General features: G+C 31.5%; 1 protein-coding gene across 4 annotated transcripts in view; it reads left to right on the forward strand.

Annotated features, from left to right (window-relative positions):
- The window catches only part of LRRIQ3 (leucine rich repeats and IQ motif containing 3), a 225,410-nt gene that overhangs the window by 182,491 nt on the left and 27,832 nt on the right, over window positions 1–15,087 (forward strand). Inside the window, exon 8 of one of the 4 annotated variants that reach the window (XM_051999420.1) lies at window positions 594–2,156. In XM_051999420.1, coding sequence (XP_051855380.1) covers window positions 594–774 — 181 coding nt within the window. In that variant the 3' untranslated portion in view covers window positions 775–2,156. Of the gene's footprint in view, window positions 1–593; window positions 2,197–15,087 lie in introns of those variants that run through there. The other 3 variants (XM_051999418.1, XM_051999417.1, XM_051999421.1) reach the window with 3 other exon arrangements.

A 15,087-nucleotide genomic window follows, 5' to 3' on the forward strand; every position in this document is an offset into this window, starting at 1 on the left:
TTGAAATTGTTATTACTGATTGTGTAAGCTTAGACAAATCACTCACATTCTGTAAGCATGCATTTTGTTATCTATCAAATCAGGATAATAAAACAATTCCTACATAGTAAACCTCTAAGCATTATGTTCAAATAAGTTATGATTTTTAAGACTCTGAAATTTTCAGAATTTTGTGGTTAAATGTAGAAAGTGAATTTTCCTAAACAAATGACTTTTAGAGAAGTGAGCTCCCATTTGATCAGCATGAAATAATGCATAGAATTCTGAGCTTCAAGGAAGGAACCCTTGAGTGCAGACACATCTTGGGGAGAAGATGCATTTAGTAAGTACCAATTCTGCCCCAGGTATTGTGTTAATAATAACAAATGTTATCAATATGGAGTGACCCTGGCCATTAGTTTTCTCATATGTAAACCAAAACTAATATAATTAAAGGATTGTTTCAAGGATTAAATGGGATAACATTTTAAAATGCTTCTGCAAAATACTATACAATTGTCAGGTATTAGTAATATTATTATCAAAAATCATTTTGTATTTATAATTTCTTATATTTTAATTTTAAAAAATATTATTTTTTATTTTCCCTCTAGGATGAAAGCAATACGTAAAAGGCATATAGAAGAAAGAATAATTATTCATACCATTGGTAATCAGAAAGCTACTGATAGAATTCAAGAAGCTAAGGAAAATGTGGCTGCCATGAAAACTCATCGTGTTCATTTTACACTCCCTTTGGATTCCAAAAGTAATTCTTCCCTTTCTCAATTTTGAAGTGATTTCTATTTCATGTCAGAGGGCACTGGGAGCACTCTCTGAAGCAAGAGAAAATCTACTATGACAGAATGGATCTGTTTCCTATCTTACTAACATTAAATTTTTATTTAATTTTGTTCTCAATTATGTTAAAAATTAATATTCATTTTCTTTGAAGTTTAAGTTCCATATTGTCTTCTTCCCTTCTCTTCCTCTCCTTTCCTTAAAAAGGTAAGCAATTTGATATAGATTACATATGAGCCATCAGGCAAAACATTTTCCTATTTGCTGTGTTGAAAAAAGAAACACAGGGGCAGCTTGATGGCACAGTGGATAGAGCATCAACCCTGAAGTCAGGAGGACCTGAGTTCAAATCTGACCTCAGACACTTAACACATCCTAGCTGTGTGACCCTGGGCAAGTCACTTAACCCCAACTGCCTCAGCAGAAAAAAAAAAAAAGAAAGAAAAAGGAAACACAAAAACAAAATAAACAAAAAATAAATGACCCCAAAACAAAACCGAATATATCCAAGCATAGTAAAGAAAGTTTTAAAAAAATAGTATGCTTCAATCTGCATTCAGATACCATCAGTTATATCTCTTCAGGTGGATAATGTATTTGATTATAATTTTTTCAGAATCATCTTGTACAATTATATTGCTGAAAATAGACAAGTCATTCACAGTTGATAGCCACAAAATATGGCTGTTCCTATACACAATGTTCTTTTGGTTCTGCTCATTTCACTTTGTATCAGTTCATATAAGATTAACCAGATTTTACTGATGCTGCTTATGTTTTCTTATGGCAAAAGTGTTCTGTAACAATTATCTGCCACAACTTGTTCTCTAATTTAAGGGAATTAGCTCAATTTCCAATTCCTTACCTCCAAAAAAGGAATTTCTATAAATATTTTGCACTTGTAGGTCTTTTTCCTTTTCTTTGATCTTCTTGGGATACAGACCTAGTAGTGCTCTTGCTGAATCAAAAAGTATGCAAAGTTTGCCCTTTGGACCTAGTTTCAAATTGTTCTCCAGAATGCTTAAAGGGTCAATTCAGATCTCCAACAAAGTAGTAGTATCCCAAGCTTTCCAAACCCCCTCCAACGTTTATCATTTCTATTATATTTTATTTCATCAAAAGCTTTTATGCATCTATTCATGTAATCATATGATTGTTTTGATATATTATTATTTATATAATCAATTATTTTAATAATTTTAGGAATCATCATTCCTATATTCCTGGCAAAAGTCCCACTTGATCACCAAGTGCAATCTTTGTCATGTATTGCTTTAGTCTCCTGGCAAGTATTTTATTTAGAATTTTGCCATGCATATTCATTAATACAATTGGCCCCAAATTTCCTTTTTTCTGTTTTTGCTCTTCCTGGTTGAGATATCAATATCATACTTATTTCATAAAATGAGTTTAGTAGGAATCCTTTGCCTATTATTCCAAGTATTGATTTAATATTGAAATTCATTGATTTTTAAGTGTTCTTTTTCATAAGTTAATGCAACTTTTTCATAAATTAATCTTGTCCTGATGTTTTTTTTTTCCTTCTTAGGAAACTCACTTATGGTCTCTACAATTTCTTTTTTCCTGTAAAAATAGATTTGTTAGGAGATTCTATTTTTTTCTTTTAATTTATGCAGTTTTTTAAATTGTTGGCCTATAATTGGGTAAAATAACTTCCAACAATTGCTTTGATATTAACTTTATTAGTGATATATTCACCCCATTTCATTTTTTTTCGGAGACAATTGGGGTTAAGTGACTTGCCCAGGGTCACACAACTAGAAAGTGTTAAGTCTGTGGCCAGATTTGAACTCAGGTCCTCCTTAATTCAGGGCTGGTGCTTTATCCACTGTACCACCTAGCTGCCCCAACCCCTTTAATTTTTGATGCCAGTGATTTGGTTTTCTTTATATATAGCGCATTTTTTTTTTAAAACTTTGAGTTCCAAATTCTCTTCCTTCCTCCTGCCCCCACTGAGAAGGCTCACAATTCAATATAAGTAACATAATGTTGTCATGTAAAATATTCCCATATTAGTTATATTGTGAAAGAAAACAGACCAAAAACATACCTCCAGAACAATAAGATAAAAAAGTGTGCTTCATTCTGTATTCAGACATCATCAGTTCTGTCTCTGGAGATGGATAGCATTGTTGTTGTTGTTGTTTTAACCTAAATTCTTGGGAGCTATCTTAAATCATTGCATTGCTGAGAATAGCCAAGTGATTCATAGCTGATCATCATGCAATATTGCTGTTACTTTGTGCACAGTACATTACACTTTACTTTGTATCAGTATTCATGTGAGTCCTTCCAGGTTTTTCTGAGAGCATCCTGGAAACTTTAAAACTTACCTTTGGTATTCTTGTGAGTTTTCATGTTGGAATTTAAGGTGGTGATTGATATATTTTTATATTTCTAGTTTACTCTCTCACTCTAATATTTCAGGGCAATTTTCTTTAATAAAATCTTTGAAGTACAATAGACGATTTTTTGTTTTATGATAAATTTCAAATATTCAATTCCTATATTGTCTCTCTTTAATCTCTTTTCAAAGTCAATTGTTTTTCTAATGAGATGTTTAATTTTCTTTTCTTTTCATTCTTTTTATTTTGTTTTATTATTTATTTATGTTTTATGAAGTCACTAGTTTCCCCTTGTCCAATTCAAATTTTAAGGAGTTCTTCTGTAGGTTTTTCTTTTCTCTTGTTTTTCCCCAATTGGTTATGTTCTTTTTACAGTTTTCTTGCATTACTCTTATTTCTCTTAATTTCCCCCCCCTAAATCTCACTGAGTTTTAAAGTCCTTTAAAACAATCTTTTTAATGGACATTTTTACTGTTTTGGCTTGTGATCATTTTTCTTTTGAGATATAGGGAAGTAGATGCTTCAATTTCATTCTTTTTGTTTACTCATTTTTTCATGAGCATATTTATTGTGAATTTTGTGTCATAGTTGGGTTCTAATACAGAGGTGTGAGGAGTAATATCTCAGGGTTCATGTTTTTTGTTCTGTTGTTTTCTAAGCTTTTGTCCAGGTTAATATCTCCTGGTTCTGCTCATTTCACTTAGCATCAGTTCATGTAAGTCTCTCCAAGCCTCTCTGTATTCATCCTGCTAATCATTTCTTACAGAACAATAATATTCCGTAACATTCATATACCACAATTTACCCAACCATTCTCCAGTTGATGGGCATCATTTACCAGTTTTTAGCCACTACAAACAGGGCTGCCACAAACATTTTGGCACATACAGATCCGTTTCCCTTCTTTAGTATTTCTTGAGGATAAAAGCCCAGTAGTAGCACTGCTGGATCAAAGAATATGCACAGTTTGATATCTTTTGGGGCATAATTCCAGATTGCTCTCCAGAATGGTTGGATTCATTCACAACTCCACCAACAATGCATCAGTGTCCCAGTTTTCCCGCATCCCCTCCAACATTCATTATTATTTTTTCCTGTCATCCTAGCCAATCTGACAGGTGTGTAGTGATATCTCAGAGTTGTCTTAATTTGCATTTCTCTGATCAATAGTGATTTGGAACACTTTTTCATATGAGTGGAAATAGTTTCAATTTCATCATCTGAAAATTGTTCATATCCTTAGACCATTTATCAATTGGAGAATGGCTTGATTTCTTATAAATTAGAGTCAAATCTCTATATATTTTGGAAATAAGGCCTTTATCAGAACCTTTAGCTGTGAAGTTGTTTTCCCAGTTATTACTTCCCTTTTAATCTTGTTTACATTAGTTTTGTTTGTACAAAGGCTTTTTAATTTGATGTAATAAAAATTTTCTATTTTTTGATCAATAATGGTCTCTAGTTCATCTTTGGTCACAAATTTCTTCTTCCTCCACAAGTCTGAGAGATAAACTATCCAATGTTCCTCTAATTTATTTATAATCTTGTTCTTTATGCCTAAATCATGGACCCATTTTGATCTTATCTTGGTATATGGTGTTAAGTGTGGGTCCATGCCTAATTTCTGCCATACTAATTTCCAGTTATCCCAGCAGTTTTTGTCAAATAATGAATTCTTATCCTAAAAGTTAGGATCTTTGGGTTTGTCAAACACTAGATTGCTATAGTTGACTATTTTGTCTTGTGAACCTAACCTATTCCACTGATCAACTAATCTATTTCTTAGCCAGGACCAAATGGTTTTGGTGACTGCTGTTTTATAATATAGTTTTACATCAGGTACAGCTAGGCCACCTTCATTTGATTTTTTTTTTCCATTAATTCCCTTGAGATTCTCAATCTTTTATTTTTCCATATGAATTTTGTTGTTATTTTTTCTAGATCATTAAAATATTTTCTTGGAAGTCTGATTGGTCTAGCTCTAAATAAATAGATTAGTTTAGGGAGTATTGTCATCTTTATTATATTCACTCGGCCTATCCAAGAGTAATTAATATTTTCCAATTATTTAGGTCTGACTTTATTTGTGTGGAAAGTTTTTTTTTTGTAATTTTGCTCATATAATACCTGGCTTTCCTTTGATAGATAGATTCCCAAATATTTTATGCTGTCGACAGTTATTTTGAATGGAATTTCTCTTTGTATCTCTTTCTGTTAGATTTTGTTGGTGATGTATAAAAATGCTAAGGATTTATGGGGATTTATTTTGTATCCTGCAACTTTGCTACAGTTGTGAATTATTTCTAATAGCTTTTTAGTAGAATCTCTGTGGTTGTCCAAGTATACCATCATATCATCTGCAAAGAGTGATAGTTTCGTTTCTTCATTGCCTACTCTAATTCCTTTAATCTCTTTCTCAACTCTTATTGATGAGGCTATTGTTTCTAATACAATTTTGAATAATAATAGTGATAGTGGGCAACCTTGCTTCACTCCAGATCTTACTGGGAAAGGTTCCAGTTTTTCCGCATTGCACATGATGCTTACTGATGGTTTTAAATATATGCTCCTGACTATTTTAAGGAAAAATCCATTTCTTCCTATACTCTCAAGTGTTTTTATTAGGAATGGATGTTGGATTTTATCAAATGCTTTTTCTGCATCTATTTGGTTATTGATATAGTCAATTATGCTAATAGTTTTCCTAATATTGAACCAGCCCTGCATTTCTGGTATAAATCCTACTTGGTCATGTATTATCCTGGGGATGATTTTCTGTAATCTTTTTGCTAATATTTTATTTAATATTTTAGCATCAATATTCATTAGGGAGATTAGTCTATAATTTTCTTTCTCTGCTTTCAACCTATCTGATTTAGGTATCAGTACCATGTCTGTGTTGTAAAAGGAGTTTGGTAGTACTTCTTTAATCCCTATTTTTTCAAATAGTTTATATAGCCATTGGAGTTAATTGTCCTTTAAATGTTTGGTAGAATTCACATGTAAATCCATCTGGTTCTGGGGATTTTTTCTTAGGGAGTTGGTTAATAGCTTATTCTATTTCTTTTTCTAAAATGGGACTGCTTAGGATATTTACTTCTTCCTCGGTTAATCTGGGCAAACTATATTTTTGAAGGTATTCCTCCATTTCATTTAAGTTGTCGAATTTATTGGCATAAAGTTGGGCAAAGTAACTCCTAATTATTGCTCTAATTTCCTCTTCATTAGTGGCAAGTTCTCCCTTTTCATTTTTAAGACTACCAATTTGATTTTCCCCTTTCCTTTTTTAAATCAGATTTATTAAGGGTTTGTCTATTTTGTTGTTTTTTCATAGAACCAATTCTTAGTTCTATTAATTAATTCATTAGTTTTTTTTTTTTTTACTTTCAATTTTATTGATCTCTACTTTTATTTTTAGAATTTCAAGTTTAGTGTTTGACTGGGGGTTTTTAATTTGTTCCTTTTCTACCATTTTTAGTTGCAAGCCCAATTCATTGGCCTTCTCTTTCTCTATTTTATGCAAGTAGGCCTCTAGAGATAAGAAATTTCCCCTTATTACCGCTTTGGCTGCATCCCACATATTTTGGTATGACATCTCATTATTGTCATTTTCTTAGGTGAAGTTATTAATTATGTCTATGATTTGCTGTTTCACCCAATCATTCTTTAGTATGAGATTATTTAGTTTTCCAATTTTTTTTGGTCTATTTTTCCTTGGCTTTTTGTTGAATGTAATTTTCATTGCATTGTGGTCTGAAAAGGATGCATTTACTATTTCTGCCTTACTGCATTTGAGTTTGAGGTTTTTATGTCCTAATTTATGTCCAGTTCTCTTTGATAATTTCCTGGAAAATAGTGTCCAGGCTCTTTTTTTCATCATATTTTTCTGGGAGTCCAATAATTCTCAGATTGTCTCTCCTAGATCTATTTTCCAAATCTGTTGTTTTCCCAAGAAGGTATTTCACATTTTTTCCTATTGTTTGATTTTTTTTGGTTTTTGCTTGATTGATTCTTGTTGTCTCCTCGAGTCATTCAATTCCATTTGTTCAATTCTGATTTTCAATGAAGTATTTTCTTCACTCACTTTTTAAATATATATTTTTAATTGTCCAATTGAGTTTTTAAGTGAGTTGTTTTAAGTAGTTGTTCTATGGAATTATTTTCCATTTCACCAATTTTATTTTTTAGAGAGCTATTTTCTGTTTCCAGTTCACTAATTCTATTTTTCAAGGATTTGATTTCTTTATCCCCTCTGTCTTTAAATGAGTGGGATGACTTCTCCAGACTTCTTGCAAGCCTCCCTCTCCTTTTCCCATTTTTCTTCTACCTCTCTTGTGAGAGACTTTTTAATTTCTTCTATGAGGTTCATCTGTGCTGAGGAACAGATGATCTCCTCCTTTGGGGATTCACTTGGAGACATTCTGTTTTTAGTTTCCTCAGGGTTAAGAGTCTGCTCTCTATTCATATAGAAGCTGTCAATGGTTAAGGTCCTTTTCAATTTTTTGCTCATTCTGTTAGAAAAGAATAAAAGACAAACTAGCAAAGAAAAAAAGAAAAAAAAAAACAAAAGGAATCTGGTTTCTTTTTTTGGGCTGGGTGGTGTTACTGAGCTTCCTCTACAAACTGGCGGGGAGAGGGAAGCAGCAGCGAGGCACTAGCAGGACAGCAATAGCTGTCCTGTATCCAATCCTGTAGCAAAGCTCTTCCTGCAGAGATGGCGGAGATCACATCCCACTCCCCTTGGGTCTGCTGGGCCGTGAGCTGCCTGCTGTGCTCTCGCTGCCACTGCCTGCCCTCAGCCTGTGCCCGATCTAAAACCGTCCCTGTCCTTTAGCAAAAACAGACCTTTTCTGGCGAATTTCAAGGATGTCTTCTCTTGTGGGTTTTTTTTTTTTTTCAGTCAAGCATTAATTCAGAGGCTTGTCATGAAATGAATTCTGAGAGAAAACGTGGAGCTTATGCAGCTGTGTGCCTTCTCTCTGCCATCTTGGTCGGAAGTCCATTAGTGAATTATTTTGGTAATGTCCAATTCTTTTTTTACCTCATTTAATACCTCATTTGGGATTTTCTTGGCAAAGGTTTTCTTTACATTTTCTTATCCAGATTATTTTACAGCTGATGAAACTGAACAGAAAGAATTAAATGCCATTCCTAGATCACACAGTAAGTATTTGAGGCTGGATTGGAACTCAGGTTTATGGATGATAAAATTAATATTTCTCTAATTGTTTATTTCTGTTTTATTTCTGTGAAAAACTTTTATTGTGTTCATATAGTTTCTGGGTTGTTTTTGTAAACAAGTAGACAACCAAGTATTTTTTATATTGCCTGCAGTTATTTTAAAAGGAACAATTTTAATTAATACTTTTTTATTTTCAAAATATTTGCAAAAAAAGTTTTCAACATTCACCCTTGCAAAATCTTGTCCTCCAAATTTTTCCTCCTTGCCATTCCCCCACCCACTTTGCTAATGCAATATAAGTTAAATATGTGCAATTCTTCTAAACATATTTCCACCTTTATCATGCTGCACAAGAAAAATTAGATCAAAAAGGAAAAAAAAAAGAGAGGAAAAAAGCAAACAAACAACAAAAATAGTGAAAATACTATGTTGTTATCCCCATTCAATCCCCACAGTTCTCTCTTTGGATGCAGATGGTTCTCTCCATCACAAGTCTATTGGAATTTGTCTTAATTCCTTCATTGTTGAAAAAAGTCAAGTCCATCACAACGGATCATCACATCTTTTTGTTGCTGGGTCCATTGATCTCCTGGTTCTACTCACTTCACTTAGCATCAGTTATGTAAGAACAATCAGCTGATTGTTCTTATAGACCAACAATAAGCCATAACATACATATAACATAACATTCATTTATTCCCCGAATGATGGGCTTCCACTCAGTTTGCAGTTCCTTGCCACTACCAAAAGAGCTACTACAAACAGTTTTGCACATGTAGGTCCTTTTCCTTTTTTTTTTTTTTTTTTTTATGATTCCTTTGGTATACAGAAGTAGACACACTGCTGGATTTTGATAGCTCTTTGGGCATAGTTCCTAATCTTAACCAATCTGAGAAGTGTGAACTTTTACCTCAGAGTTGTCTTAATTTGCATTTTTCTAATATGTAGTGATAATTAGAGCATTTATTCATTTGACTGGAAATGGCTTTAATTTCTTCATTTGAAAATTTCTGTTCAAATCCTTTGACCATTTATCTATGGAGAATGTTATATTCTTATAAATTTGAATCAATTATCTATATATTTTAGAAATGAGGATTGTAACAGAAGCCTTGGATATAAAATTTCCCCCAGTTGTCTGCTTCCTTTCTAATCTTGGCTGCATTGATTTTGTTTGTACAAAACATTTTTAATTTAATATAATCAAAATCATCCATTTTGCATGATTTCAACCTTGTTCTGGCATTGGGTTTTAGGTGATCATCAATGTCTGATTCTTGCCATATTCTTTTCCAATTAGGAATTATTTTTTATATATTACCTTGTTGGTAATATAAAGAAACACTGATGAAATGTATGAATTTATTTTCTGTTCTGCAAGTTTGCTGAATTCTCTAATTATTGCAGTTAATATTTTTTTAGTTTATTCCCAAGAATTCTTTAACTTTTTTGTTCATCCTTCATCCTCAAAGTGAACCAATAATATTATGATGTTGGGGTCCAAGTTTAACTGTGGATGATCAATTCCCTATAAACTCAGAAGGCCTTTTGAACACTTGGGATAGAGATGTCTAATTTTTGCAAATCCCATGATTTTTATTTTTCTGTGCTACTGTGATTCTGCTTTGATCATAGAGCACAATGCCTTCTTTCATGCAGTCATAACATGCTAAGGAATCTTGGTAGTATCCAATTCATCTCACAATTAGCAACAAAATTCTTCACGGAGACCTTGAGAGTGTCCTTGTATTCCTTTTTCTAATCTCCTTGTTAGTGCTTGCTTTCTGCAAGCTTTACTTTGTCAAGTATTCTTTTAGATAAATGTTTATTTGACCTATGTAGTTTGCGCAGTGGAATTGCACTGTTTGCAGAAGAGTTTCAATGCATGGCATTTAAGCTTGAGAGAGTTCCTCCAATGTCTGGTACCTCATTTTGCCAGATAATATGTAGAATCTTCCTGAGACAATTCAAATGGAACTGGTTAAATTTTCTGACATGATAATTAGTATACCATAATATCATTTCCAAAGAATGATAATTTTGTTTCTTCTTTATCTTTTCTAATTCCATTTGTTATTGTTATAGCTAACATTTCTTGTACAATATTGAGTAATGATGATAAAAAGCATCTTTGTTTCACCCGTGGTCTTATTGGAAAGACTCAATATCTCCAAATATATCTCCATTACAGATAATCTTGTTGATGGTTTCATGTAGCTATTGCTTATTATTTTAAGGAAAATTCAGTTTATTCCTATGCTTTCTACTATTTTGAATAATAATCAATGTTGCATTTTGCCTTTTGCCTTTGTCTTGCATCTATTGAGATAATTATATGATTTTTGTTGGTTTTGTTATTAATACGGTCAATTATGGTATCGTTTCCCCAATATGAACCAGCCTTCATTATTAGTATAAATTCCACCTGCTCAGAGTATATGATCCTGTGATAATTGCTGTAATCTCCTTTCTAATATTGCATATATTTATTAATTAGTTGTTTCTTTATTTTTCACTAGTATTCATCAGGGAGATTGGTACTTTTTCCCACTTTTTTATTCTTTCTTGTTTAGGTATCATACCATATTTATATCATAAAAGGAATTTGGCAGAAACCCTTCTTTTTCCATTTTCCCAACAAGTTTATATAATATTAGAATAAAAATTTTTTAAATGTTTGGTAGAAATCACTTGTGAATCCATCTGGTCCTGGGAATTTTTACTTAGGGAACTTATTTATGGCTTGTGCAATTTCTTTTTCTAAGATAGGTCTCTTTATGTATTCTGTTCTCACTTCTGTTAATCTGAGCAGCTTATATATTTTTTAAGTTTCACTTAGATTATAAATTTATTGGCATATAATTAAAAATAGCTTCTAATAATTGCTTTTAATTTCATTTTCATTGATGATGAATTAATCCTTTTCATTTTTGATACTGGTAATTTCCTTTTCTTCTCCCTCTTTAAAAAATCAAATTAGCCAATGATTTTATCTATTTTATTTTATTTTTCATAAAACCAACTTTTAGGTCTTTTTATTTAATGATTTAGTTTCAATTTTATTAATTTCTCCTTTGTTCAAGCTTTCCAGTTTTGTGTTTCATTGAGGATTTTTAGGGTTTTTCCTAGTTTTTTTGTTGCATACCCAATTTATTAATCTGTTTTATTTTATTTTATTGATTTATTTTTACCTCTAAATATATAAATTTAGAGATACAAATTTTCCTTAAATACTGTGTTGACAATATTCTTAAAATTTTTCTATATCATCTTATTGATGTCATAATCTTTAATGAAAATATTATTTTTATGATTGGTTTTTCACCTACTCATTCTTTAGGATTAGATTCTTTAGTTTTAAACTACTTTTCAACCTGTTTCCACAGCTTTTTCTTGAATGCAACTTTTATTGCCTTTTTATACTGCTGCTTTTCTATATTTGGCTGTGATGCTTTTATGCTCTAATTTATGGTCAATTTTTAATGAAAATGGCATGTACAGCTGAGAAAACAGTATGCTCATTTCTTTTCTCATTCATTTTTCTCCTGAGATCTATCATAGTTAAATTTTAAAATTTTATTTTTCTCCCTATTTTCTTTTTTATTTTTATGATTTGATTTATATAGATATGAAAAGGAAATGCTGAGGTCCTCTCTAGTTTAGTGTTACTTTTTTTTCTTGTTACTAATTCAACTTTTCCTTTAAGAATTTGAATGCTATGCCATTTAGTGCATACATGTTTAATATTTTAACAAATAAAATTGCTTCATTGTCTATGGCACCAATTAGTAAAATATAGTTTCCCCCTGTTTATATCTGTTTGTTTTTTGCTTTTGCTTTGTTTGAGATCAAGATCACTTTCTCTCTCTCTCTCTTTTTTTCTTTTTCATTTCAGCTGAAGAATAATAAATTATACTCTATTCTTTTATCTTTACATTGGATGTATGTCTCTGCTTCAAGTGTATTTCATATGAACAATATATTGTTGGATTCTGCTTTTTAATCCTTCATGCTATCCATTAACATTTTATAAGTGAGTTCATCTTCTTCATATTCAAAGTTATGATTATTGACTGTGTATTTCCCATCATTTTATTTTTCCAATTATTGTCTTTCTGTGTTACTGCTAAAAAGTTTATTTTATCTCTGGCCACCTATTTCTTTAATCTGCCCTTCCTTTTATTAGCCAGCCTCTTTTTCTCATCCTTTCCCCTCTTACTTTGCTGTAGTGTATGCCCAAGTGAATGTAAAGTTATTTACTTTTTGACCCACTTCCAAAGAGAATAAAATTTAAGTGTTATGCTCCAGTCTCTCATTTTCCCCTACATTTTAAAAGGTCTTCTTTTAGTTATTCTTCATGTGAGATAATTTTACCCATTCTTCTTATGACATTTCTCTTTTCCTAGTGTATCCCTCTTTCTTATCCCTTAATATTTTATTTGAAATCTCTCCATTAAGATAAATCCACAGCCATGTCATGTGCTTGGGTATATTCTTCTAACTACCCTAATGATAAATTTCTTTGGAGTTATAATTTGGAGTTACAATGATATTCCCATATAGTAAGATAAAGATTTAATTTAATTGCTTTCACTTGATTTTTTTTCATGTTTGCTTTTTTTATGCTTCTGCACCCAGAAAGAGGACTGTTGGAACTCAGTGTGGATCACAACGTATTTTCACCTTATGCTGCTGTTGTTTTTTGTTTACTTTCTCATTTTTTTCTTTTTGATCTGATTTTTCTTGTGCAACATGATACATGTGGAAATATGTATAGAAGAATTGTACATATGTAATATATATATATATGTATATGTATGTATACATATACATATATACATATATACATATATATACATATACATATATACATATATATATGATTTCTTGTTGTCAAGCAGAGAGGAAGGGAAGATGGGAGTGAGAAAAAATTGGTGCACAGGGTTTGGCCAGGGTGAATGTTGGGAATTATCTTTGCATGCATTTTGTAAATAAAAATACCTATCATTTAAAAAAAAAATAAAAAATGAATTTAGATGCTACTCTATATGGTGCATATATATTTAGTTTTGATATTGCTTCATTGATCATGATACTTTTAGTAAGATTTAGCTTACTTTCTAACTTTTTTAAAAAAATAGCTCTATTTTTACTTTTACATTGCCTGAGATCAAAATTGCTACCTGTTTTTGTTTTTGTTGTTGTTGTTGTTCTTGAGCTGAAGGCTAATAGACTCTGCCTCATGCTCTTTCCTTTACTTTGTGAGTGACTCTCTGTTGTTTCTTGTAAACACTCTATTATAAGATTCTGGTTTTTGATCCTCTGCTTCTGTTTTATGGAATTACATCCACAGTTATGATTACCAGCTAAGTATTTTTCCCCATCCTATTCTTCCTCCCATTTGTCCTTTCTTTTCTTTTACCCTTTCCTTTCTCCCCAGTGTTTTGCTTCTGTCTTCCAACTTCCTTTATTTGACTTCTCTTTTGTCAGTTCCCTACACTCTTTACTTAATCACGTTCCCTACTACTTTTCTGTTAAGAGATTTCTATATGCAAATGATTGTGTATATTATTCCCTCTTTAAGCCAATATATGAGAATAAGGTTCAGGGGTTGCTTAATGCCCACCCACCATCTTCTGCTTTATTGCAATATGTATTTTCCATCTCTTCATGTGAAATAATTGACATAATTATTCTTCCTTCCTTTTGCACAGTGTACTCCTCTTTCTCATCCCTTAATTTTATGTCATTCACTCATATTCCCCTATACTAATCATGTCCTCTATGTATATTGTACTATCAGTGATACAATTTTTAAGAATTATAAGTATCATCATCACATGTATGAATGAAAACAGTTAAACTCATTAAAATCCCTTATTTATTTATTGATTTTTGCTTATTTATGTTTCTCTTGAGTCTTGATATTGGAGATCAAATTTTTTCATTTTGTTTTGGTTTTCTCTTTAGGAAATCTTGAAATCCTCTTTTGTTTTAATGACCTTTTCCCCTGCCAATATGTTATGCTTAATTTTTCCAGGTAAATGGTTCTTTATTATAGTCCTAGCTTCTTTACCTTCAAAACTGTCATGATTCATGACCTCTAATTCTTTAATGTTTTAGTTGCCAAGTCCTATATAATACCGTGTCACTCCCTAATATTTGATATCTGATTATTTTTTTATTTCTGTCCACTTAATAATATTTTTTCTTCTCTTAATAGAACTCAAATTTGGAGTTTTTATTTTGAAATCTCTTTAATGAGATGATTAGTGGATTCTTTTAATGCTTATTTTGCCCTATGAATACAGAATATCAGGACAGTTTTCCTTGATATTTTCTTGAAAGATGCTGCTCAGATCCTTTTTTTTTAAATTGTGGACTTCAGATTGTCCAATGATTCTGATGTTCTTTCTCCTGGATCTTATTTTCCAGCTCAGTAGTTTTTCCCATGAAATACTATACATTTTCTTCCATTTTTCTTTTTCTTTTTTTTTAAATTTGTTCTATTGATTCCTGATGTCTCATTAGCTTCCACTTGCCCAATACTAACTTTGAATTAGCTTTTGAATTTTTTTCTATTTGTTCAATTGTACTCTTTAAGGAATTGTTTTCTTCAGTGGATTTTTGTTTTTCCTTTTTCATTTGGCCAATTCTACTTTTGAAGCAGTTTTCTAAAGTGATTCATAATTTTTTTTCATAATTCTCTTGCACTATTCTCATTTCTTTTCCCAATTTTTCTTTTACTTCTCATATGAT

Source organism: Antechinus flavipes, chromosome 4, assembly GCF_016432865.1.
Source record: "Antechinus flavipes isolate AdamAnt ecotype Samford, QLD, Australia chromosome 4, AdamAnt_v2, whole genome shotgun sequence".
Taxonomy (NCBI): Eukaryota; Metazoa; Chordata; class Mammalia; order Dasyuromorphia; family Dasyuridae; genus Antechinus; species Antechinus flavipes.